We start from the raw sequence: 25,563 nt of genomic DNA on the forward strand, positions 1-25,563 counted from the left end.
TAATGCTGCATGAAACTATCTCAGACAGGATCCTCACTGTGCTGCCAAACCATTTCGTAGGACAAGAACACAAGAACTCTGCTCCATCTCAAGTTGCCTACTTTAACCCACCTACTCTTGCTCTCCATCCTTACTTCTGACATTCAACTCCAGCGTCTCGTGGATTTGGTGGGTTTTAAAAATCTGCTTTGGATGCAAAATTCTAGAATAGCTGCAAAAAAAAAAAAAGGTTTTCCGCTCTCACAAAATATCCTTAATCTGGCACCCTTCCAGGCCGCAGCAGGCTAGGGATCACCCTGTTCTACACTGAATTTAATCAATATTATTGCTACTTGTCCATATCACCTCCACACCTAACCGAGCATCACAAGGTTTTAAATTATGTTACCGGAAGACTTCCAGTGGGGCCAGCACGGTGGAAATTATGTCTCCTGCTGAAGCAAAAGTGCTCATTGAGGTGATGGAAATCTGCACAGTCCAAGCAAATCGCAGGATGACATCCTCTACTATGGCACAGTAGTAATAACTCTGTAAATAAAAGAAAAATACCAATTCCTCAGTACACTTTCAGGTTGTAATGGGATACAAGTCTGAACAAACCAATTTCCTTCCCTTTCCTTCCGAGCTTGAGTAAACCAGTAGCAGAGAGCTTACTCACAGCCCTCTCAAAATCTTTCTTAAATAACCAACAAAAACTTTCATTTTAGCAGCTTTGATATATTAAAACATTCCAAAGCATTTCCATTGAAGCACTATCAAAAAAAATGTGATATCGAGCCACATAAACTGATGTTATGATAGAAAGATTGGCTAAAGAGGTATGTTTAGAGGAGCATATAAAGGAGGAGTGGCAGGTGGAGAGATTTATGTAGACAATTCCAGAGCTTCGGGCCTTCACAACTGAAAATATGATCACCAATGGTAGGACAAAGGAAGCTGGCAACAAGGTGTGACAGCAATACATTCCACGATCTTGTACTTATTATGTAATAACAACTGCAACTGAGAATCTGATTGACATCAAAGTTGAAACTGCATTACCAATGTTGCATTGAAAATTTTGCCTCTCAATCTATATATCATGAAGGCTATTACTATATCCAACCTGGTGTTGGCTTCAGGAAACTTGAACCAAGCTTGAATCTGGGGTGATTCATATACAGTAATTCTTCACTAAGTCATCCCACTCAGTCATTTCACTTTAATGTTTAGTCTCTAGGGCCCTGTTATTGATTCATGCCACCATTTTTACATTTATGTTGTTTGAACTCTGACCGTACCCACCCTACGGTCATGTTCTGATGCCGAAGACCCTGTCATAGGCACCAGAATCCCAAGCTGCCGGGAGACAGCGAGCCTTGAGATCCAGGAACTGGATTACAGAACAGGGACAGGAAGCTGCTGGCCACTGATCATGTGATGAACTGAGAATAATCCAGGAGGGAGGGAGAATTAGCGGCTTCAAGCTACGTCTGCTGACTGGCCACCTCCCCCTGCCACCACCTCTCCCTGCCACCACCCACCCCCGCCCCAACACCAGCAGAGAGTGGGAAAGGAGAGACACAGACACACATGCAGAGTGTCGGCACGGTAGCACAGTGGTTAGCATTGCTGCTTCACAGCTCCAGGGACCTGGGTTCGATTCCCAGCTTGGGTCGCTGTCTGTGTGGAGTTTGCACATTCTCCTCGTGTCTGCGTGGGTTTCCTCCGGGTGCTCCGGTTTCCTCCCACAGTCCAAAGATGTGCGGGTTAGGTTGATTGGCTATGCTAAAATTGCCCCTTAGTGTCCTGGGATGCGTAGGTTAGAGGGATTAGTGGGTAAAAGATGTAGGGATATGGGGGTAGGGCCTGGGTGGGATTGTGGTCGGTGCAGACTCGATGGGCCGAATGGCCTCTTTCTGTGCTGTAGGGTTTCTAAGATTCTAATTCCTGAGTGGAAAAGGGAGGGGAATTAAGGGTTACGAAGAGGAGGCAGGAAAGTGGGCTTAATGAGTGCTAGCAGCCATGATCTTACTAAATGGCGGAGCAGGCTCAAAAGGCTGAATGGCCTACTACAGTTCCAGTTCTTATGGTCTTATGGAGCGAGATAGAAGCAGAGTGGGAAAGGAAAGCAAACAAAAAGTTAAGCAAGTTTCAGGAGTGCTCTGGGTGCGACACAGAAGCTGTTTGTTCAGGCCTTTTTTGGGTGATTTTGTGTTATCTAATTTAAATGTATAAAGTATTTCTTTTATATTCAGTGATTTATTTCGTATTCTAGCTAGGGATGCACAGTGCTGCAAATGTATGGTACAGTATTTCAACTTGTACATTGCTTTTTACAGGCAAGAAATGTATGAAGGAACCTAACTCCAGCTTTAACATTAATTTCTATGGGAACCCATGAGTTGTGAACCACAGGAATGCCACCACAACTATACTTACTGTATTATGAAGCAAGTGTCGTAAATGTTCGGTAAGCTGAAGCTAAGATCAACATCTTGCAATAATATAATGGCCTTAATGCAGTAAGACATTACAAAAAGCAATTGATCAAAGTTTCACACCAAACTACCAATGTTCCCTCTAATTATTTTGTTTTGTGTGGCTTATTAATTTTAGTGCATGGATCTTTTAAATTATTTTGAGAGGATATGCAGACACGGTAAATTGAAAAGGTCAATTTATGCTTTGGCTTGTGCGAGGACTTCTGGGTTGTTGCACAGTTTAGAATTAACGTTGTAAGCTATGCAAGGAGATAGGTCAGGTGATCAAAAGCATGATCAAGCAGGCAGGTTTTAAGGAACACCACAACCCGAGAGCAGAGATAGAGAGGAGGAGCAGGTTAAGGAGGGAATTGCAGTTCTTGGGGCCTAAGCAGCTGAGACATAGCCACCAATGGCAGAGTGATGAAAATTGGGTTTGCGCAAGAGACCAGATTGAAGATAGTAAAGCTTCTTAATGCTGCTGGAGAGGTACCTGGTTATGGGTTGTGAAGGAGATCTGGAGGTTCAACACAATCATACCTCAATGGTTGTGTCATAGCCTGATGGAAGACATGACTTTGCCTCAAGTTCTTTCTAAAGATGATCTCAGCACACTGTGTGGATAACAACAGAGCAGAGAACGGATAAATTCCCCAAGGGAGGTAGGGAAAAATGAAAGGGCTACTGTTGTCGGTGCTTTCAGAGTGCGCACACCGGTAGATAGTGTGGGGGAACATCGATGTGCAAAATATGCATGAGGAAAGAAATAGTCTTTCAACAGAATTCAAAAGGTTCCAGGTACATATTCTGACAAGAGGCTGGGAAATGGATGACAATCCATTCTGTTGGCAAGTGTTACACGGTTTAGGGTCGAAATAGCAGCCCAGGAATGGAAGTCTCTCATTCCTATGAGGACACAATACATATTAAGCAGAAGTGGTCCAGCTTCTTAATTGCAGGCGACATGAGGGCATACTACGGAACCTTGAAATGAGAATGTGCGTGCTAAAACACTATGTCTAATCAGTAATGAGTTATGGATGTGAAGCTTGGAGCATTAGGAAAGGCAAAGGAAAGAAAATCAAGAGCTTCGAAGTGTGGTGCATAAGAACGATCCTAAGGATAAGTTGGTTGGTGAAAATGATTAATGAAGATGTACTGAATGAGACAGATAAAACAAGAGAATTCCAAATAATATCAAAAGAAAATAAATGGAGTTCTTCGGACACATTATCCATGTAGAAGGGTTGGAGTGCCTAATTACCACCAAAAGGATTAAATTAAGAGCACAATAAACAGTGGAACGGCTAAACACATCTCAGCTGTGGAAAGTCTCTGTCCCAACATTAAAGTGCCAATGTTTGCCTGAAGATAATGTCCTTGACTTCTGCTGATCTGTTCCCCAGTTTTCTCTCCACCTTCAGGGCACAGACTCCTGTCAAGATACAAAGGCTAACCCTTTGGCATGTCAGATCAACTGTTATGCCAGGAAGGAGGAGAGTATCAGACAGCTTACTCATCATGTGGGGGTGTATCACAGCCAAAAATACCCTCCCGTGTATACAGATACACTTCCCACTAAGAGTCGCCCATAATAATTTGGATCTTGCTAAATTATTGGAAATACCTAGGTACATATTAGTCTGTACCACCATGTTCCACAATATTGTTGGCCCAGGTTTCTACTAACCCAGAAGCCAGAGTGAGCAATGCTTGGAATGGCTCAAACACATACTTTCTGAGGGTACACAATCTCCTCACGCAGGAAGGTATTCTCTCCAGCATTTTTGTCGAAGAGACCCCAGTCCATCTTCAGGTCCCAGGTGAGAGTATAACAGGAGCTGACCAACAAGCAGGCGATCCACAGGTAGAGAAACACCACTGCGTCGTCATGTTTCTGTTCTAAAAGACAAACATAAGCAACACCATTATCTTCTGTCATATGGGTATAGCCTTTACATTCAACTCATGTGAGTCATAAAAGAAGGTACACTGTGGAGTTCCCCAGGAACTGCACCACAGTTTTCCTGATCTATATTAATGACATAGACTTGGGTGAGCAGGGCACAACTTCAATATCAGTAAATGACATAAAACTTGGAAGTACTGTGAACAATGAGGACGCTACTAAGAGCGCAAAAACATGCTAGTGCAATGGGTGATCACATGACACATGAAATTCAATGCAGAGAATTGATGCGTTTGTGTCAGAAACCATTCCAAAAAAAATTCATTTATGGAATGCGGACATCGCAGGCTAGGCCACCATTTATTGCCATCCCTAAATGCCCTTGAGAATTTGGTAGTGAGCTGCCTTCTTGAATCACTGCAACCCATGTGATGTAGGTACACCCACAGTGCTGGTAGGGAGTGTTCAGGATTTTGAACCAGCGACAGTGAAGGAATGGTGATTTATTTATAGATCAGGATGATATGTGGCTTGGAGGGGAACTTGCAAGTGGTGGTGTTCCTATGTGTTTGCTACCCTTGTCCTTCTAGATGGCAGCAGCTGTGGGATTGGAAGGTGCCAGAGAAGGAGCCTTGATGATTTCTGCAGTGCATCTTGCAGCTGGTACACATTGCTGCCATTATGCATCGATGGTGAAGGGAGTGAATGTTGAAGGTGGTGGATCGGGTGCTGATCAAGTGCGCTGCTTTGTCTGGATAGTGTCAATCTTCTTGAGTGTTATTGTTGGAGCTGCACTCATCCAGGGAAGTGGAGAGTATTCCATCACACTCCCGACTTGTGCCTTGTAGATGATGGACAGGCTTTGGGGAGTCAGGAAGTGAGTTACTAGCTGCAGGATCCCTTGACTCTGACCTGTTGTTGTAGCCACAGTATTTATATAGCTAGTCCAGTTCACTTTCTGGTCAATGGTAGCCCCATAATGTTGCTAGTGGGGGATTCAATGATGGTTATGCCATTGAATGTCAAAGGACAATGCTTAGATTTTGGCTTATTGAAGATGGTCATTGCCTGGCACTAGTGCAGCACAAATGTTACTTGCTCCTTGTTAACCCAAACCTGGAAATTGTCCACGTTTTGCCGCATTTGGACATGTATCTGAGGAGTTGCATTATGATACTGAACTTTGTGGAATCTTCAGCGAACATCTCAACCTCTGACCTTGTGATGGAAGAAAGATCATTGCAGAAGCAGCTGAAGGGAGTTAGGCCTAGGAACTCCTACAATAAAAATGAAGGATAAAGGGGATGCAGGAGCAGAGGGGTCTCAAACTGTTGAAGGTGGCTGGGCAGGTTGACAAGCAGTTAGAAAAGCATACGGTATCTTGTACTTTATATGCAGAAGCATAGAGTATAAAAAGCAAGGAAGTTATAGTGACCCTTTGCAAAACATTGGTTCGGTCACAACAGGAGCACAGTGTCCAATTAGGGGGACTTTTTAGAAATGAGCAATTTGCCTAATATGAACTTGAAATACTTAATAGGCAAGTTTGTTTTTTCTGGAAACTCCTCAATGTTTTGTTTCTCTAGGAACCAGCCAGAGGAACAATAAGAGAAATAGTTGAATCCAACTGCACCTAGCCCAAAAAGGGGGCCATGGAAAACGAGACCTAATGGGAGGAAAAACAGAAACATAGTACAAAACTGCCTTTGACTTTTCATTCAACCTTGCTTGATTGAATGCTGGAATGTAAGCTAATTAGTGCATGAAAGTGGAACTGAACTTAGTGAATCACTTCATAGTTCAAGTTTCATAAGAAATAAGAACATTGGAACTGGACTGCCATTATGAATAGCTTGTTAACAGGTCTTACAAACAGCCTGAGACATAAATAATTGCTGGTGAAAGAAATGGAAATAATGAAACTTCTGTGCCGGAGCTGACCAGGGAAATTAGATAAGGAATGGATGAGGCAAGAATGATTGATTAAAGACCAATGCAGTTTGCATATGCAGCTTCAGCAATCATTCCTCATCAAAAATATAGTATATAAAACCAATTCCAAGCAATTGAACAAAATTTATTCCCAGAACCAAAATATTGACTTACTTGCACCACAAATTTATGTATTAAAAAATAGAAATAATGTTTTGATTCCTTCTTCCAATTCTATGATTCTATTTGTAAAGAAAGAACTTGCACCTTTCATAACCTCAGGGAACCCCAGTGTTTCACAGCCAATGAAGTGTTTTTTGAAATGTAGGGCCTGTTGGAATGCAGGAAATGCAGCAGTCAATTTATACACAGCCAAGGTCCCACAAACAGCAATAAAAAAAAACAACCAGATAATTTTGGTGGTGTTTGTTGAGGGATAAAAATTGAAGTCCTCCCCTGCTCTTCAAATAGTGTCAGGGGATCATTTACATCCACCTGTGGGGGCAGATAGAACCTCGGTTGAATATCTTATCCAAACAAAAAAAGCGACACCATCTGACAGTGAAACGCACTCTCAGTGCTGCACTGAAGTGTCCGCCTCAATTATGTGCTTAGGTCTTTGGACTGGAACCTGAATACATGACCTCTGACTCGGAAACAAATACACTATGGGTGACTCAGGTTGATCCTAAATTTACAGACCTTTGTAGCGACAATTGGAATAACATTTCGTTCTTTATCTGGTCAAACACTTCACATTTTCTATACTTTTATTGGATATATTTTAAAAACAAGTTATTGTGTCCTGCACTGTTAATCACTAGTTATGCAAAGTAGATAATATTAAGCCTCAAAAGAGGCTGAATCAATAACATTTGGTGTTTGAAAATGTGAATTGGAATTTGGCACATATTTCAGTGGTGGAATGTACATCCAGGATGGTATTCCCCACCCAGTAGATCAGTTTGACTGGTTTATCTCTGGATAAGAGTCAGAGACTGAGATTTTTGGCAAAGAAAGGACGGACAGAAACATACATGGGATGGGTTATTAAACTTTGTAAGGAAGTTAGACGTAAACTCTTTCCTTAAGCTTAGTGCTGGCCAGATTCAAACGTTACTTGAGAGGAAAGTGCTCTTCAGCCATTAACAGGACAGTGTGGCATGCTTTGTTATTTTCAGTTATGAGAAGCATAAATATAACTTTGCTCAAATTATTTCAAAATAAACTGACTTGTCAATTTATAATTGGCCTGATCTCACCAGGGTATCTTCCAAGGCAACAGTCTGCCTTGGAAGTAAAGTGCATGTATTCGATACACGTAAATTCACACAAGGGATTTATTCAGTCCCAATAATGCTATTATACAACTAGCAATGGGCAATGAAAACAAATTCCTGATGCTAAGATATAGGGTGAAATCTTCCCCTGGCAGACCTCTGGCATGCCCCTCTGTCATGACAACCCTTTGCATAGCCCTCCCTGCACACCCCCTGCCCCTCCCTGCATAGGCCCCCCTGCCCGAACTCCCCCCTTGTATAGCACCCTCTGCACGTCATCCCACTGACAACTCCCCCCTTGCAGAGCTCCCCCCTTCATAAGCCCCCTTTCATTGTGCATACCCAGGCCACCTTATAGCATCACCCCCATAGGCCCCACTCCCTTTGCACTGCCCCTGGCAGTGGAGACTTCCATGGTTTATGATTCCCCGGCATGGCCACGGTGCCTGGCCCCCCTACTGAGGTCACGCCGGCAAGGCAGAAGATTCCGGGAGGTGGGAAATAGCCATGCAGGAGCAGGTAAATTCTTTTAATTTAGGTCAGTTTTATGTAAATGTTCTTGCCAGCAAAACAGTCCAGGAGGATACAAAGCCAATTTGCGTATTGTTACCCTCGCCTGCTATCTTCCCGGCTCACCACACTGATCCACCAGCACAGCGAGCCGGTAAGATCACACCTATGCAATCCACTAAAAGGTGATATTTATTGATATAACAGCAGAACTAAGTTATGCATACTAGAAGTTTCAATTCGATGACAACAGTGGTTACCACTACTGCCTCACAACACCAGGGACCCGGGTTCAATACTGGCCTCGGGTCACTGTCTGTGTGGAGTTTGCACGTTCTCCCCGTTTCTTTACGCGTTTCCTCTGGGTGCTCCGGTTTCCTCCCAAATTCCAAAGATATGCTGGTTAGGTTGATTGACCAGGATAAATTGTCCCTTAGTGTCAGGGGGACTAGCAAGGCAAATATGTGGGGTTATGGGGATAGCGCCTGGGTGGGATTATTGTCAGTGCAGGCTCGATGGGCCGACTGGCCTCCTTCTGCACCCTATGACTTCTATGAATTCCAGTCCTCTATTGAGCCAGCAGATCGCAACTATAAAGAGGAAATAATGATGATGGTTTATTGTAACAATTTATTAGAGAAAGAATGAGTATGACTTAAGGGATTTCTTTTTTTAAGGGTTAAATGATTACATCAAAAGGGGCTAGGGAATCTATGTAATTTACTAAAGGGACTTTTAGCAGAAAAGGTTTTAAGTAATATTCCACACTCAGGGTGAAAGACACCAGCCAGCTCACATGCTGACGTGATCAAGACAGTGGCACTACTAGCTGGATGCTCACGTAGTTAAATAGCCTAGTATGAGTAAACTTTGGACGCCTTCACGGCTGGACGTTTACGTAGTAGCATCAGTAAACTTTGGACGTCTTCAGGGCTGGATGATTATGTGGTTAAACAGCCTAGTATCAGTAAACCTCAGATGTCTGCAGGGTCCATATCAGTAGCCCGAGTGTCTGCTGACCTTTGTAATCCTCAAAGACCTGATTTAGCAAACCAGTTCAAAAGAACAAGGCAAGCCTGGTAGCAACAGACACCGGAAAAAAGATTAAGATTAATCTGTGGGAGATTTGGCAGGGGGAACAGATAATGCCTGGGATAGTAGACATTCTGCAATCAAAGATATTAAACAAACAATGTTGGAATTCAAGCAATGTACTGCTTATGCACTTCTCAATGTACAAATGACCTCATATGAAAAAGGCATATGGGACACCTGCCTTTATCAATCGAGGCATAGATTACAAAAGCAGGGAAGTCATGTTGGAGTTGTATAGAACTCTAGGAGGCCACAGTTAGAGTACTGTGTGCAGTTCTGGTTGCCATATTATCTGAAGGATGTGGTTGCACGGAGGGGGTGCAGAGGAGATTCACCAAGATGCTGTCTGGGATGGAACATTTAAGTTATGGATAGAGGTTGTGTAGGCTTGGGTTGTTTTCGTTGGAGCAGAGAAGATTGAGGAGCGACCTGATCGTGGTGTACAAGATCATAAGAGACATGGACAAAGTGGATAAGAAGCAACTATTCCCCTCAGTTGAAGGTCAGTCACAAGGGGACCTGGTTCAGGTGGGATGTGAGGAAAACCTTTTTTTACCCAGAGGGTGGTAATGGTCTGGAATGTGCTGCCTGGGAGAGTGGTAGAGGCGGGTTGCCTCACATCCTTTAAAAAGTCTCTGGATGAGCACTTGACACATCATAACCTTCAGAGCTATGGGCCAAGTGCTGGTGCTTCTAATGTGTCAGTGCGGTCTCGATGGGCCTCTTCTGCACTGTATGATTCTATGATGGAGGGAAGGATGAAGCAATTGAGGATGATTCAGCCTAGGCCTCTACTCCGAGGAACCCCTGCAGCAATGCCCTGGGACTGAGATGATTGACCAACAACCACAACCATCTTCCTTTGTACTAGGTATGATTCCAACCAGTGGAGAGTTTCCCCTAATTGCCAATTACTTCAATTTTGTTAGGGCTCTTTGAGGCCACACTCAGTTAAATTCTGACATGATGTCAAGGGCAGTTGCTCTCACCTTATGGCTTGAGTTCAGCTCTTCTGTCCATGCTTGGATCAAGACTGTAATGAAGTAAAGAGCTGAGTGGCCCTGACAGAAGCCAAACTGAACATCAGTGAGCAGGTGTAAGTGCCTTTTGACTGTCATCACTTTGTTGATGATCAACAGTAGAATCCAGGGTGATAATTGGTAATCAAATGCTATAAAAAAAGTAGTGGTTCAAAAAGAAGACCCATTACCAACTTGGGGAACTAGGATTGGCAATAAAGCCAACTTTGCCATAGAGAGGAAAATGAATTTAAAAAGAAAACTTATTTTGAAATTACCTTAACAACAGCCAGCAGAGGGCAGCTTCAGGCAAGGTTTAGTTTAAGCTAAAGACTGTTCAGAAAATATTTTCTTGTCGTTGTATGTATATATCTATTTGAAAGATGAAGCCATCTTGGAAAACAGAACCTAACAACAAATCAAAAGGCTAAAAAGTGTTCTGTAAGTTGAGATAGAGAAAGAGCAATACTTAAATTTTAAAACAACGATGCAAAATAAGCCATTGTGATGAACCATTTTGATGTTGAGGTAGAATTAACAGAGCAATAAAGGCAGGTGAGAGAGGGCAGAAGACAAATGATAGCTGAAAGAAAAGAAAACTAGATAAAGTTTGGTGAAATCAATGTAGTGAAACATTTGTATTATTGCAACCAGTTAATTCAATAACGCAAGTTCTTGAGATGGAACAAAACAATGGGTTAGAAGTACAGAATATCCTGAAAGAAATTTACAGAAGGTGCTTGGTAAACTAGGGAAGCGAAATAATGATTGGGGAAGATATAATCTAGATGTCATAACTGGTTCATCTCTGAGTCAGAAAACTAAATTGCACAGGATGATTCAATACTGACCAGGTGGTCCAGCTTCATCATCATAACTATTTTTAATAGCATTATTAGTTTAAGTAGAAATAACATCACTATCGGGTACGATTATAAACTACATGAGAAATTGTTTTTTTACCAGCAGAACGTATTGGGGAGTCACGATTGCGCTGCAGCTAATTTTCTGCCCATTAATATTAACGGTGGACAACATACCTGATATCAAGTTTCTTCTTTGGCAGCACAGACTCTGGTAAATTTGCACTGTACTCCTCAAAACTAAATTTTGAACTGAGTTACGTTATTTAAAGCTGAACCAAACTAAGTTGCAAAATGCATTGTTAACTTAAGTGTGTTATTAGGTAGAGCCTACTTTGTTACTTAACCCACTTTTTGCACGAGTTATATCAAGATGGAGTACACTTTGTTAACCCGACTTGCGTTATACTAATGTGGACCTACATTGTTAAACTTAGTTAAGTTATACTCAGATAGAGTCTGCTTCATTCTCCTGAGTTTGTTAATCTATGGTGTAGTCAGGTTCAGTAAACTGTGTGGATTATTCCAAAATGGAGTCTGCAATATTAACCCGAGTGTGTTATACAAAGCTAACCCTAACTGTGCATGGAATTTGGATTTCAACCTTAGTAAGGTGTTGGGTCTACCAAACAGGTGTACAATTCTCCGACCACAGCATTAACAGTAACTTGCTACAGTGCCTTTAATCTAGTAAAATATCCCATGGCTCTTTACAAGAGCATAAATGCTGACACTGAACCAAAGGAGATGTTAGGACAAGTAACCAAATATTTGGTTGAAGAGTTAGGTTTTAAACAGCATCTTAATGAGGACAGAGAGGCCGGAATGTTTGGGACCTCATCATTAAATCTGCTCCATCAGAAAAACTACACCACAATGGACATCAATTAATAAGTCAGTGCTTTGCAGTTGATGCGTCAGCCTTGACATAGTGGGTGGCATTCTTGCTCAAGTTCCACAACAAAGACTTACTGGTCCTGACACTAGTGCACAATTGAAGGAGTGCTGCACTGTTTTGGATGAGACATTAAACCAGGCCCAGTCTGCTCTCTCAGGTGAAAGTACAGGTTTCTGTGAGGCTATTCGAAGAACGGCAGGGTGGTTCTCCTGCTTTCCGTGATGATTCATTTCTGTTGGAGTGAACTTGCCAACTGCAACTGGCCTAAACCGTGACATTCACAGCATTCTGAAATGTGAATACCACGGAATTGAAGTGTTTTGAAACATCTCTGAACAAATGAGCCAAATCAAGAGCACTGGATTATGGAATTGATGATATACCCAAAGTATCAAGTGACCCCCTATCCCGAAAAATAATCAAACAATGGGAAAAATGCATCTTTTCATTCATGAAAATAACATAGGACTGGAGACAACTAGAAATGTCCATTGTTGTTCATCTGGCCAATCAGTTTCTATAGATAATATCTCATGACACTGCTCATATCCCTGTACCAAAAGTTTTTCCAGGTACTCAACCAAGTCTCTTTGCTGATGTTGTTTGGGCTGTTCTTCTTATTTCATATATTTACAAAGAGGGCTATGAATGTGAGTGAAATTCTATTAGCCAATTCCAGAGATTTAGATGGGTAACTGCAGAAAACAATTGATACAGCAGTATGGTTATTCATAAAATCTCAGTACCTCTCCATGTTGAGTCTGTTGAAGGATAGTTCAAGGGTTGGTAACCCCTCTGTTATCTCAACAAAGTGATTCAGGAAAGGATGCGGACAACATTACAGCCAAGATCGTACTCACCTAAATTACAAGCACACATCTTCCAGCCAGGGCAGCCGGATAGCATTCAGGAGTGGAAAATTTGGTTGACTTCTAATCCCCCTACAGTTCAACTGTAGTGCCCCTAACTGCTGCTACAGCAATGTTTGCAGTAAGGTATTGTTGCAAGTGAACACAAAGCCCCACTGTCCAATGCAAATATCAATACATTGCTGCTGCTTTGGAAGGAGTTGCCATTTACTATAAGCAACTTTGGGTGGACCTTCTACTAGTTTAATTTGGAGCAGGTAAGGCCACTAGAGAGCAAATTCATGTCAAGTGAAAGAAACACTTACATTGATAATGTTTTATCCTCTTTTTGCTTAAATTTATAGAAATTAACATACTTTTCTTCCGAACAATGCATTTCCGAAAGCTATGATTGAATGACTATGCATAAGCAAAGTTTTAAATTCTAAATGTTCATTGAGGCAGATGCCTGGTAATGGTAATGAGCCTTTGTATTTGTCACCTCATCTTGTATTATTAGCCTGGTTCTACCTTGAGTTCGTATTCAAATCCCATGTCCTACTTTTCTAATAAATCCATTCTAAGGATTTGGGCTTCACTAGCATAGCCAACATTTATTCTCCATCCCTAGTTGTCCTGAGCAGGTAGTGGTGGGCCTTCTATTTGAACTACTGCATGAGGTTTGGTACAACCGAGTAGTTAGGTAGGCCACTTCGAAGGGCAGCTAAGCGATAAAGTTTAAAATATATTATTTTTAATATTTTAACTCACATTCTTGGAATTTGTAGCCCAGGGTTACTGGTTTCATAACCTAATCATCAGACTAACATGCCCACTTATCTTACTTTTACAACGGTGATGTTATAAGACCTCTGCAACCTGTCTCAACACAATGTGCAAGCCTGAACCATCTGACCCTCTGACCTGTTGTGCATCCCTATTCCCATCTCCTGAATGCTCCATCAGCAGTGACAGAACTATAATTATTAACAAGCATTATTAGTAATTAACTATGGATTATAATTATTGTAAAAAGAAAACTTTCCAGAAACATTGCAGAAGTAGCTGCAGACTTGTGCCTAAACTTTTCTGCTCGAGATTTTTTTTCTAACCTGCTGCAAGTTTAAGCTTATAAAATTTCTGGGACCTTGGTAAAAATGGTACCACAAAACCAATGAGAAATAAACAGAAGAATGACCGAAGAGGAGGGCGAAATTAAGTCAAACCAGTCAAAGAGAAACATGGAAAGGGAACAAAATATTGGATTGAGAGAGAAAAAAGAGAATGAAAGGAAAACTAAGAGCATAATGGCGGCACGGTAGCACAGTGGTTAGCACTGCTGCTTCACAGCTCCAGGGACCTGGGTCCGATTCCCGGCTTGGGTCACTGTCTGTGTGGAGTTTGCACATTCTCCTCGTGTCTGCGTGGGTTTCCTCCGGGTGCTCCGGTTTCCTCCCACAGTCCAAAGATGTGCGGGTTAGATTGGTTGGCCATGCTAAAATTGCCCCTTAGTGTTATGAGATGCGTAGGTTAGAGGGATTAGTGGGTAAATATGTAGGGATATGGGGGTAGGGCCTGGGTGGGATTGTGGTCGGTGCAGACTCGATGGGCCGAATGGCCTCCTTCTGTACTGGGGGATTTCTATTTCTATAATGCAACAATTTAAAATTGGATATTTAAAAAAAATCTCCAGCAGCAATTTACAACCTGCAGAAATGAGGTTGAATGGGTTAAATGATCCCCATTCCAGGCTAGAGTGTTTGATTGGCATAATATTAGCAATCATCACACTGTTAAAGAATAAATATGCTCACATCTGGGGACATGCAGAGATCTATCAAGATGTTGCCTGGGATAGAGCATTTGAGCTATAAGGAGAGACTGGATAGGTTTGGATTGTTTTCTTTAGAGCAGAGAAGGTTGAGGGGGGACATAGAATCCCTACAGTACAGTACGGCCCATCAAATCTGTACTGATCACAATCCCACCCAGGCCCTACTCCCGTAACCCTCATTTACCCTGCTAATCCCCCTGACATTAGGGTCAATTTAGCATGGCCAATCAACCTAACCCGCACACCTTTAGACTGTGTGAGGAAACCAGAGCAACCAGAGGAATCACACGCAGATACAGGGAGAAAGTGCAAACTCCACACAGACAATGACCCTAGTTCTGGTCACCCTATTATAGAAAGGGTATTATTAAACTAGAAAGAGTGCAGAAAAGATTTACTAGGATGCTACCGGGACTTGAAGGTTTGAGTTATAAGGAGAGGGTGGATAGACTGGGACTTTTTTCTCTGGAGCGTAGGAGGCTGAGGGGTGATCTTATAGAGGTCTATAAAATAATGAGGGGCATAGATAAGGTAGATAGTCAATATCTTTTCCCAAAGGTAGAGGAGCCTAAAACTAGAGGGCATAGGTTTAAGGTGAGAGGGGAGAGATACAAAAGTGTCCAGAGGGGTAATTTTTTCACACAGAGGGTGGTGTGTGCCTGGAACAAGCTGCCAGAGGTAGTAGTAGAGGCGGGTACAATTTTGTCTTTAAAAAGCATTTAGATAGTTACATGGATAAAATGGGTATAGAGGGATATGGGCCAAATGCGGGGAATTGGGATTAGCTTAGGGGTTTAAAAAAAAGAGCGGCATGGACTGGTTGGGCCGAAGGGCCTATTTCCATGCTGTAAACCTCTATGACTCCATGACCCGAGGCTGGAACTGAACCGGGGTCCCTGACGCTTGAGGCACTGTGCTGTGCCTCCAGACATGACTGAGGTAGATAGGACTCCTGACCTACCCTGCATGAATAAAGATGAGCATATTGTGGAACTGTGTAGCTAAGTAGTGGAATTGATGCAAATTCTTGTGGTTGTACAAGATGTATCTTGTTGTATTGGCTGTTTAAAGTGAAATTTACATTTTCATTTGCCTGTTAACGAGTAGAATTTCCATTGGTTCCAATGTTAAATAAAAGTTACAGAAGTGAGATTGTGTTGGAAATTTCTTCATTTGTGGGTCATTATTTGTGACACTAATAAACTTTAAACTTTATGGGGATTGTGACACTCCTAATGACTGGACTTAACTTTCTGGTGAGTTTAATGATAAAATAACGTGGAAATTCTTAACAATCGGGAGACAAATAATGAAGCAGCAAAAGCCAACCAGCAAGTTTGAGAGATTCACAACTCGTGTTGCATCTCAATCATATGAACTTGTTGACCAGTTTGTGCATTAACAACAGTAAGCCTTATTCACATGCACTATTTTTCCAGTAAGATCCAGCCCATTATTGCCATCTGTTACTGGACAATGTGGCTTGCTAGAGGCAAGATGATGAAGGACTCATTTAATGGTTACTTTATTCAAGTCAGCATTAAGTACTGTTCTGACAGATGTGACAAAATCTGTTTAACCACTTTAACCACTGGAAGCGTTCAAGTTCCACAAATGCTAATGGATGATGACAGATCAGCGCCTGGACTGGGACATATTCACGCTACTTTCCATGAACCATTCTAGTTGAATAAGTGTTACTCGATCAATAGCAATTGGCTTGAAAATATGGCCCATTAGGGAAATGTAATGCACCAGGTTTTGAGACAATGGAACAAACTGACATGTCACGCAATAGTACATCAGATCCATCACTTCCTTTTCTTTTTCCAAGGCAAGTTCCAACAGATCAATTCATAGCTATTTATAATTTTCAACTCATCAGGATAGATGCAGGAATAAGAACTTGTTAAGTTGAAATTAAATTAGATAATGTTGTATGTCTGCTCTTTGCTGTTTATAACAGCAGTAGATGTGAAATGTTTAGTTCTCAGTACAGTTCATAAACTTTACATGTGTCAAGAGGGAGAGAAATAGAACAAGGAGTTTACCCCTCTTTTTGTCATCTAACAAATTCTACCCTCCACCCATCACAAACCTTCTCTCATATCCCATTCTTTCCCAGGGTCTGTACTTGCTTATAAACAATTAAATCTCTCACTTCCTCCAGCTCTGATGCAAGGTCACCAACCTGAAACGTTACTCCTGATTCACTCTCCACAAATGCTGCCTTGCCTGCTGAGTATTTATTTCCAGGGTTTTCTTCTTTTATTTCAGATTTCCAGCATTTGAAATATTTTGCCTTTGTTCAAGAGTTAGAAAACCTGACTGAGAGTGCAGTGTGGGAGGGGAAGGTTCAACATATATTTTTAAAAATCAAGAGGAAAGGGACTGAGTCACATGGCTAATGTTATTCCATTATTCAAAAAGGGAAATTTTTGTCTCACAACACCAGGTTAAAGTCCAACAAGTTAATTTGGAATCACGAGCTTTCGGAGCGCTGCTCCTTCGTCAGGTGAGTGGAGAGTGGTAATCATCATTTTGGTGGGTGGAATAAAGAGACCATCTATTCCCAAGTATCTCCCTTTAGTATGTTTTTTCTGCTGTTTAGCAAGGGTGCAGTCCTGTGTTTTGGATTCACCAGGTTGGCACCTCATTTGTAGGTATGCCTGGCAGGGCCTTGTTATACCGGGGTTGGCTTATTGGTAATGATAGAGTGAAGGATATAGTAGGCCATGAGTTTACAGATTATGGTTGAATACAATTCTGCTGCTGGTGGCCCAGTGTCTCATGGATGCCCAAATCTGGAGCTGCTAGCCACATCTGTTCTGAACATATTCCATTTAGCACAGTGGTAGTGTGACACAACGTGTTGGAGCATGTCCTCAGCATGAAGCTGTAATTTAGTTTCCACAAGGACTGTGCGGTGCCTACTCCTATCAATTTTTGTGTATGTATTTCTTACAATGTTACCATTACATTGTGGAACATGTTCATTCAGGGATAAAGCAGGATTTTGATTAAGATCATCATTTATAAAGTAAGTTTCATCAAAAAACACTGAGCGAAGATAGTAAACGAATATCCCTCCGACAGAATATCTACATTACTTCTGTTGACAAATGATTAATTATAAATAATGTTTCATTCCACAAAACCTATGCACTAAATTGGATAGTAGGCAAATTGATTTTTTAAGAAGCACCGGTTTGGAAACTCACACGATGTCCAGAAATTTCTATAAATTTAATCAGTCAACCATTGTCTGTATGTGAATTCATTATGTAGGGTATTGACAAATCGTTTTATTAGGAAATGAAATGGTTGGACTTTAGCGACAATCAGAGATCCCATTCTCCTCTGTTCTTTTTCTACATCCAAGTGCTGAGAGAGGATGGTAATTCCTCAATTGAACAAAGATGTCCTATGTTGATTTCATTTTTATATCTAAAATATTCCACCTTAGGGTTCATCCTTGTATAGTCAATGGTATTGGGCAAATACGTATTGGGTGCTTGCTACTTATTATTTCCAACAGACTCTTGACTGTTTCAAGTTGTTCTTTCTCACTATGTTTAGAACAATATTTTCCACTCTCTCTCCGACTCTCCTCAAGGTGCTGACTCTCATTGGGGTACAATTTCATGGACCACACTTCCCTCCTCTCCTGAAGGTGCTGACTTTCCTTGGAGTACAGTTCCATGTACCTCACTCTTCCTCCTCTCCTGAAGGGGCTGACTCTCACTGCGATACAGTTCCATGGACCCCACTCAGTGTGGGTACAGTTTTAGAGTTACCAGGCTGCAATTCTTTATGCGTGATCGAAGACAGCAAACATCTACAGCTTATTTAATTGTGGGAGGTGCTGAGGTCTGCATCAAATCTGGTCCCAATCTATTCCTGACCCAATATTCATGCGCACACATTCCAGCAGGATAAAGCAATGAAGAGTGGGAAGCTTTGTTGAATACTGATCTTCCTGGACCTGTTCTGTCATATCTTCTGTGGCTCAGATCAGTTAAACTAGCAGGGAGCAAAAACAGGTCATGAGAACTTAGCATTATGCTACGTGGTCCAATTTCTCAATTGGGGGAGGGACTTGCTAAAATAGAATTGGTGTTCCAATGCTGGAAACAAAAGGCACATCTTTCATCAGTGGTCCATGGAATTGTATAGCAGTGAGAGTCAGCTCCTTCAGGAGGGGAAGGGAGAGGGGTCCATGGAACAGCATTACAGTGAGAGTCAGCACCTTCAGGAGAGGAAGGGAGTGGGGTGCATGGAATTGTACCCCAGTGAGAGTCAGCATCTTTAGGAGAGTCGGAGAGAAAGTGGAGAGTATTGTTCTAAACATAGTGAGAAAGAACAACTTGAAACAGTCAAGAGCCTGTTGGAAATAATAAGTAGCAAGCATCCAATATGTATTTGCCCAATGCCATTGACTATACAAGGATGAACCCGAAGGTGGAATATTTTAGATATAAAAATGAACTCAACATAGGACATCTTTGTTCATCTGAGGAATTACCATCCTCTCTCAGCACCTGGATGCAGAAAAAAAATCAACTTACCTACTATCCAAGGGTATTGCTCTACCCTTATGCCGAAACTAGGTATTGTAAAGTACTTCCGACATTCAACTAGATCCAGGGATGATTCCTAAAGGATAATCACATTTATAAAACAAACAATGCACATCAAACGTGTGCTCAGGAGGGTTTAAATATTATTTTTTATTCAGCCAGAATGTGAGAAGACAGCAGCAGAAATTCAAACATACTGGTTTTGATCAGCTCGAGGCGAGACCTGTCCCTGGCATGGGTATTGCAATTCGTCACTATCTCTGAAGGTAGTGGTTCAGGCAGCGTTCAGTGGCAGAGAGAAGTTGAAATTCTGGACAAATTTGGAGCAGTCAGCAATGTTGACATTGAATTGTTAGGGATGAGATTGATGAGAACAGAGAAAGAGGTGGATTGCAAACACACACGTTTATTTTGTAAAAGATGCACTAAAGGAGGTGCATTTTTAAATAAGAATGAACATGTCTGGCTCTGATTGAGTAAAAGATCCTCAGTCTGCAGATACAACTAGAAATGAGGCTTGTGTGTGGGTCTGTGTTTATTGCACTGCTCTATGATGGCAATCGCTCCATAAATATCTTGTAGTAACGAACCTTCCTAACAATTGGTGTAGTTACAGCAGGCTGATGAATCTTTGAGTCAGAAGGATATGTGTTGAAGTTCCACACCAAAGACTTGAGCATAAAATCTAGGGTGACAGTCCAGTGCAGGACTGAGGGAACACTGCACTACTGGAAACCAAAAGAGAAAACGCTGGAAAATCTCAGGTCTGGCAGCACCTGTCAAAGCTTTGCCAGGGGGTCGTCTGGACTCGGGGCGTCAGCTTTTTGCTCTCCTTGCAGGTACTGCCAGGCCTGCTGAGATTTTCCAGCATTTTCTCTTTTGGTTTCGGATTCCAGCATCTGCAGTAATTTGCTTTTATCCTGCACTATTGGAGGTGCAGTCCTTCAGATGAAGGAGGGCACCTCCAATAGTGCCTGCTGTCATGTGGGTTTCAAAGATCCCACGGCATTATATGGATGGTCTGGGATGCTCTCCTGGCCAATAATATTCCTCAATTAGCAATAGTAAAAACAAAATCTGGTTATTATCACATTGCTGTTTCTGGGAGTTAAGGTATTTAAGGTGCATTAATTGGCTGCCATATTTCCTTCAATACAACAATACTTCAAACCATTATTCCTACAAAACTCATCTCCAAACTCTGTGGCCTGGGCCTCAGCTCTTCCCTCTGCAACTGGATCCTGAACTTCCTAACCCACAGACCACAATCAGTAAGGATAGGCAACAACACCTCCTCCACGATCATCCTCAACACCGGTGCCCCATAAGGCTGTGTTCTCACCCCCCCCCCCCCTACTATACTCCTTATACACCTATGACTGTGTGGCCAGATTCCCCTCCAACTCAATTTTCAAGTTTGCTGATGACACCACCGTGGTGGGTCGGATCTCAAACAATGATGAGACAGAGAACAGGAATGAGATAGAGAATCTGGTGAACTAGTGCGACAACAATAATCTCTCCCTCAATGTCAACAAAACGAAGGAGATTGTCATTGACTTCAGGAAGTGCATTGCAGAACATGCCCCTGTCTACATCAATGGCAACGAAGTAGAAATGGTTGAAAGCTTCAAGTTTTTAGGTGCCCAGATCACCAACAACCTGTCCTGGTCCCTCCATGCCGACACTATAGTTAAGGAAGCCCACCAACCCCTCTACTTTCTCAGAAGACTAAGGAAATTTGGCATGTCAGTTACGACTCTCACCAAATTTTACAGATGTACCAAAGAAAGCATTCTTTCTGGTTGTATCACAACCTGGCTCCTGCTCTGCCCAAGACCGCAAGAAACTACAAAAGGTTGTGAATGTAGCCCAATCCATCACGCAAACCAGCATCCCAGCCACTGATTCTGTCTACACTTGCTGCTGCCTTGGAAAAGTAGCCAGTATAATTAAGGACCCCACGCACCCCAGACATTTTCTCTTCCACCTTCTTCCATTGGGAAAAAGATACAAAAATCTGAGGTCACGTACCAACTGACTCAAGAACAGCTCCTTCCCTGCTGCCATCAGACTTTTGAATGGACCAACCTTGCATTACGTTGATCTTTCTCTACACCCTAGCTATGACTGTAACACTACATTCTGCACTCTCTCTCCTTTCCTTCTCTATGAACGGTATGCTTTGTCTGTACAGCACATAAGAAACAATATTTTTCACTTTATACTAATACATGTGGCAATAATAAATCAAATCAAATCAAAGGCTACATGTCAAAAGTACTTTAATGGCCAAAACGCGATTTGGGAAATCTTGAGGTTGTAAAAGGCATGGTATAAAATTTAAGATTTTATTTCTTAATAGTAAGGAACTTCCTTCAATTAGCTTATGATTACATTACTAGCTTTCATGTCTAACCAAATGAGCCTCAGCGACAGGGCAGGATTCGGAACAGTCTCTTCCATGTTTATGGCTGTTGCTACTGCTGCAGCAAGGCATTTACACAAGGAATGGGAAAACCATCAGCAACACGCCCAGCTTTTGGTGCTTTTTTTTCATTTAGTAATTTTCTTCCTCCATTTTATCTCATCAATATTCAGAGCAGGTTTTTAGAGCTGTTATCGCCACAGGCAAGCAATTACAACTCAATCATAGATGACTTGTCCTCGTGCCCCTGCACACTGCCAGCATTAGGGAAAAAAAACAAGAGCATTGGTATTCTGCCCTGCCATGCATTCCATTTATTACACAAAAGCTCATAAAATCATTCCATCTTTACTGCAGGGCACTTCACAGCTACACAGCCCGCTTGAATGATAATTTCCATTGCTTGTCAATCAAATAAATAACACCAGATGATTTATGCACCAGCGGCTTCTGTGCACCAGTCGAGATTTGTGTTTCTTTGAGCATCTAGATTATATTTTTCATCTAAAATCACAAATGTTAATTGTAGCAAATAAGCACGTTTTTTTTTCAGTTTTCATATTTTATGTCATGCAGGATCCCAGAGGCAAATAAGATGGCTTAATTTTTTTTTGGATTAAAATGGTGGGTTCTATTGTGCTAATTTTGGAATATTCAGCATTTAGATTTCACCTAGGATAATTTTCCCAGAGATCTAGCAACAAACAAGCACTTGTATTATTGCAAAGAAAACTAATACTTTCATTGTTCCTATTGCATCTTGCGAACATCTAGGAAATGCTCTACATACAAACACAGTGACTAGTTAGCAAAGACTTTCATTTATTTAGCAGCTTTCATGGCCACCAGACATTTCAAAGCACTTTTTAACCAATGAAGCAGATTTGAAGTGTACACACTGCTGTAATGTAGAAAACGTGGTAACCAATTTGTGCACAACCAAATTCCACAAATAGCAATGATAATGCTAATGACCAGATTTTTTAAAATGTTGATTGCACGATAAATATTGATTAAGATACCAAGAGTAACTGCCTTGCTCTTCAAACATATATCTATGAGATCTCTTATGTCCACTCAAGAAACAGATAAGGCCTTTACATCTCATTTGGAAAATGGCACTTCCAACAGTTTGGCACTCCCTCAACAGTGTAATGGAAATGTTAGCCTTAACTCCACAACATTTTGGCTCAAAGGTGATAGTACTACCCACTGAGCCATAGCCAGTAGGCTAATATGGCAGCCATTTAGCACACTATATCATGCCTGTTAGGAGTCGGTTTAACTCAGCTGCCAGGGTGGCTGGCTCGTGATGCGCAGCGATCCCAACAGCGTGGGTTCAATTCCCGTACCAGCTGAGGTTATTCATGAAGGCCCCGCCTTCTCAACCTTGCCCCTCACCTAAGGTGTAGGTTAAATCACCACCAGCCAGTTCTCCCCCTCAAAAGGGAGAGACGTTTATGGTCATCTGGGACTATGGTGACTTTATCTTTTTATCATATTCCATTAACAGCAACAAAGTTGCTAGTTAGTTGGCTAACTATCCACATTTAATTGGAAAGAATGTTGGAAATCTGAAAATGCAAGGTAATTTCAGAAGGTACACAGCAGGTCAACCAACAAGAGAAAAGATGGATTATGATGTTATTGAATTTGTACTCTTCATCATTTGGACATTCAGTACATACCTCAAAACATCAAAACCTGCCTTTTCTCTTCACAGACACTGACTGGCCTGCTATTTATTTCCAGCATTTTCTGCTCCCACCAAATGCAAGTTTTAAGTTACTTTAGCTCTTTGTGTGTGCTTTAGAGGGTTCAAAACAGCTAATTTGTCAGAAAGTGAAAATATAACACCGATTTCTAATTGCACCTACTGCACCCCATCAAGTGATTGAAGCTTCCCCCATGAAAGCATGGATGTTAGGGAACTTGGGGAAATAACTAGTGATGTCTTGAAGAGTGTAGATATAACAGAGGAGGAGGTGCTGGAAGTCTTAAAGTGTATCAAGGTAGGTAAATCCCCGGGACCTGATGAAGTGTATCCCAGGACATTGTGAGAGGCTAGGGAGGAAATTGCGGGTTCCCTGGCAGAAATATTTGTATCACTGATAGTCACAGGTGAAGTGCCTGAAGATTGGAGGGTGGCAAATGTTGTGCCTTTGTTTAAAAAGGGCTGCAGGGAAAAGCCTGGAAACTACAGGCTGGTGAGCCTCACATCTGTGATGGGTAAGTTGTTGGAAGGTATTTTGAGAGACAGGATCTACAGACATTTAGAGACGCAAGGACTGATTTAGGGATAGTCAGCATGGCTTTGTGTGTGGAAAATCATGTCTCACAAATTTGATTGAGTTCTTTGAAGGAGTAACCAAGAAGGTAGATGAGTGCAGTACAGCTGATGTTGTCTACATGGACTTTAGCAAGACCTTTGACAAGGTACCGCATGGTAGGTTATTGCATAACGTTAAATCTCAAGGGATCCAGGGTGAGGTAGCTAAATGGATACAAAATTGGCTTGATGACAGAAGACAGAGGGTGGTTGTAAAGGGTTGTTTTTCAAACTGGAGACCTGTGACCAGCGGTGTGCCTCAGGAATCGGCGCTGGATCCACTGTTATTTGTCATTGATATTAATATATAGGAGGCATGGTTAGTAAGCTTGCAGATGACACCAAGATTGATGGCATAGTGGACAGTGAAGGTGATTATCTCGGATTGCAAATGGGATTTTGATCAATGGGGCCAGTGGGCTGACGAATGGCAGATGGAGTTTAATTTAGATAAATGCGAGGTGATGCATTTTGGTAGATTGAACCAGGGCAGGACTTACTCAGTTAATGGTAGGGGAGAGCTGGAGAGAGTTACAGAACAAAGAGATCTAGGGGTACAGGTTCATAGCTCCTTGAACATGGAGTCACAGGTGGACAGGGTGGTGAAGAAGACATTCAGCATGCTTGGTTTCATTGGTCAGAACATTGAATACAAGAGTTGGGATGTTTTGTTGAAGTTGTACAAGACATTGGTAAGGCCACACTTGGAGTACTGTGTACAGTTGTGGTCACCCTATTATAGAAAGGATATTATTAAATTAGAGTGCAGAAAAGACTTACTAGGATGCTACCGGGATTTGATGGTTTGAGTTATAAGGAGAGGCTGGATAGAATGGGACTTTTTTCTCTGGAGCGAAGGAGGCTGAGGGGTGATCTTATAGAAGTCTATAAAATAATGAGGGGCATAGATCAGCTAGATAGTCAATATCTTTTCACAAAGTAGGGTAGTCTAAAAGTAGAGGATATAGTTTAAGGTGAAAGGAGAGAGATACAAAAGGATCCAGAGGGGCAATTCTTTCACACAGAGGGTGGTGAATGTCTGGAACAAGCTGCCAGAAGTAGTAGTAGAGGTGGGTACAATTTTGTCTTTTAAAAAGCATTTAGACAGTTACATAGATAAGATGGGTATAGAGGGATATGGGCTAAATGCGGGCAATTGGGACTAGCTTCAGGTTTAAAAAAAAGGGCAGCATGGACAAGTTGGGCCGAAGAGCCTGTTTCCATGCTGTAAACCTCTATGACAGCAAATTTCACCAACTTTACACTGCACATCCCACAGCTGCTTCCTGTATAAATTAGATGCTACAAATTTAGGATCTACTCACTGATATATAAGTGAACCTGAGTGCTTTATGTTTAAAGGTGTTAGCACTACCTAATCATACTTAACCATAACAGAGGGGGTGTAATAATAGAACTTGTATTTTGAATTGGATAGAGTGCCTTTTGTGTATAGTTTTCTCCAATCTTTACGAACTGGACTTATAAACATTTGGTGGTGAGGCCAAATGCAAATTGTTGCACTGTTTTATTTCACAAACAGCAAGTGAACATAGGAAGCAGCAGCATCAGTGTT

The 25,563-nt window shown here is 41.8% G+C and overlaps 1 protein-coding gene across 1 annotated transcript in view; it reads right to left on the reverse strand.

The window, feature by feature from the left end:
- The window catches only part of xpr1a (xenotropic and polytropic retrovirus receptor 1a), a 323,914-nt gene that overhangs the window by 16,360 nt on the left and 281,991 nt on the right, over positions 1–25,563 (reverse strand). The window contains exons 12-13 of the mRNA XM_078217964.1: positions 4,198–4,364; positions 389–528 (exon numbers count right to left, since the gene is read on the reverse strand). Coding sequence (XP_078074090.1) covers positions 389–528; positions 4,198–4,364 — 307 coding nt within the window. The remainder of the gene's footprint in view (positions 1–388; positions 529–4,197; positions 4,365–25,563) is intronic.

The sequence above is a fragment of the Mustelus asterias genome, chromosome 8, assembly GCF_964213995.1.
Source record: "Mustelus asterias chromosome 8, sMusAst1.hap1.1, whole genome shotgun sequence".
Lineage (NCBI taxonomy): Eukaryota > Metazoa > Chordata > Chondrichthyes > Carcharhiniformes > Triakidae > Mustelus > Mustelus asterias.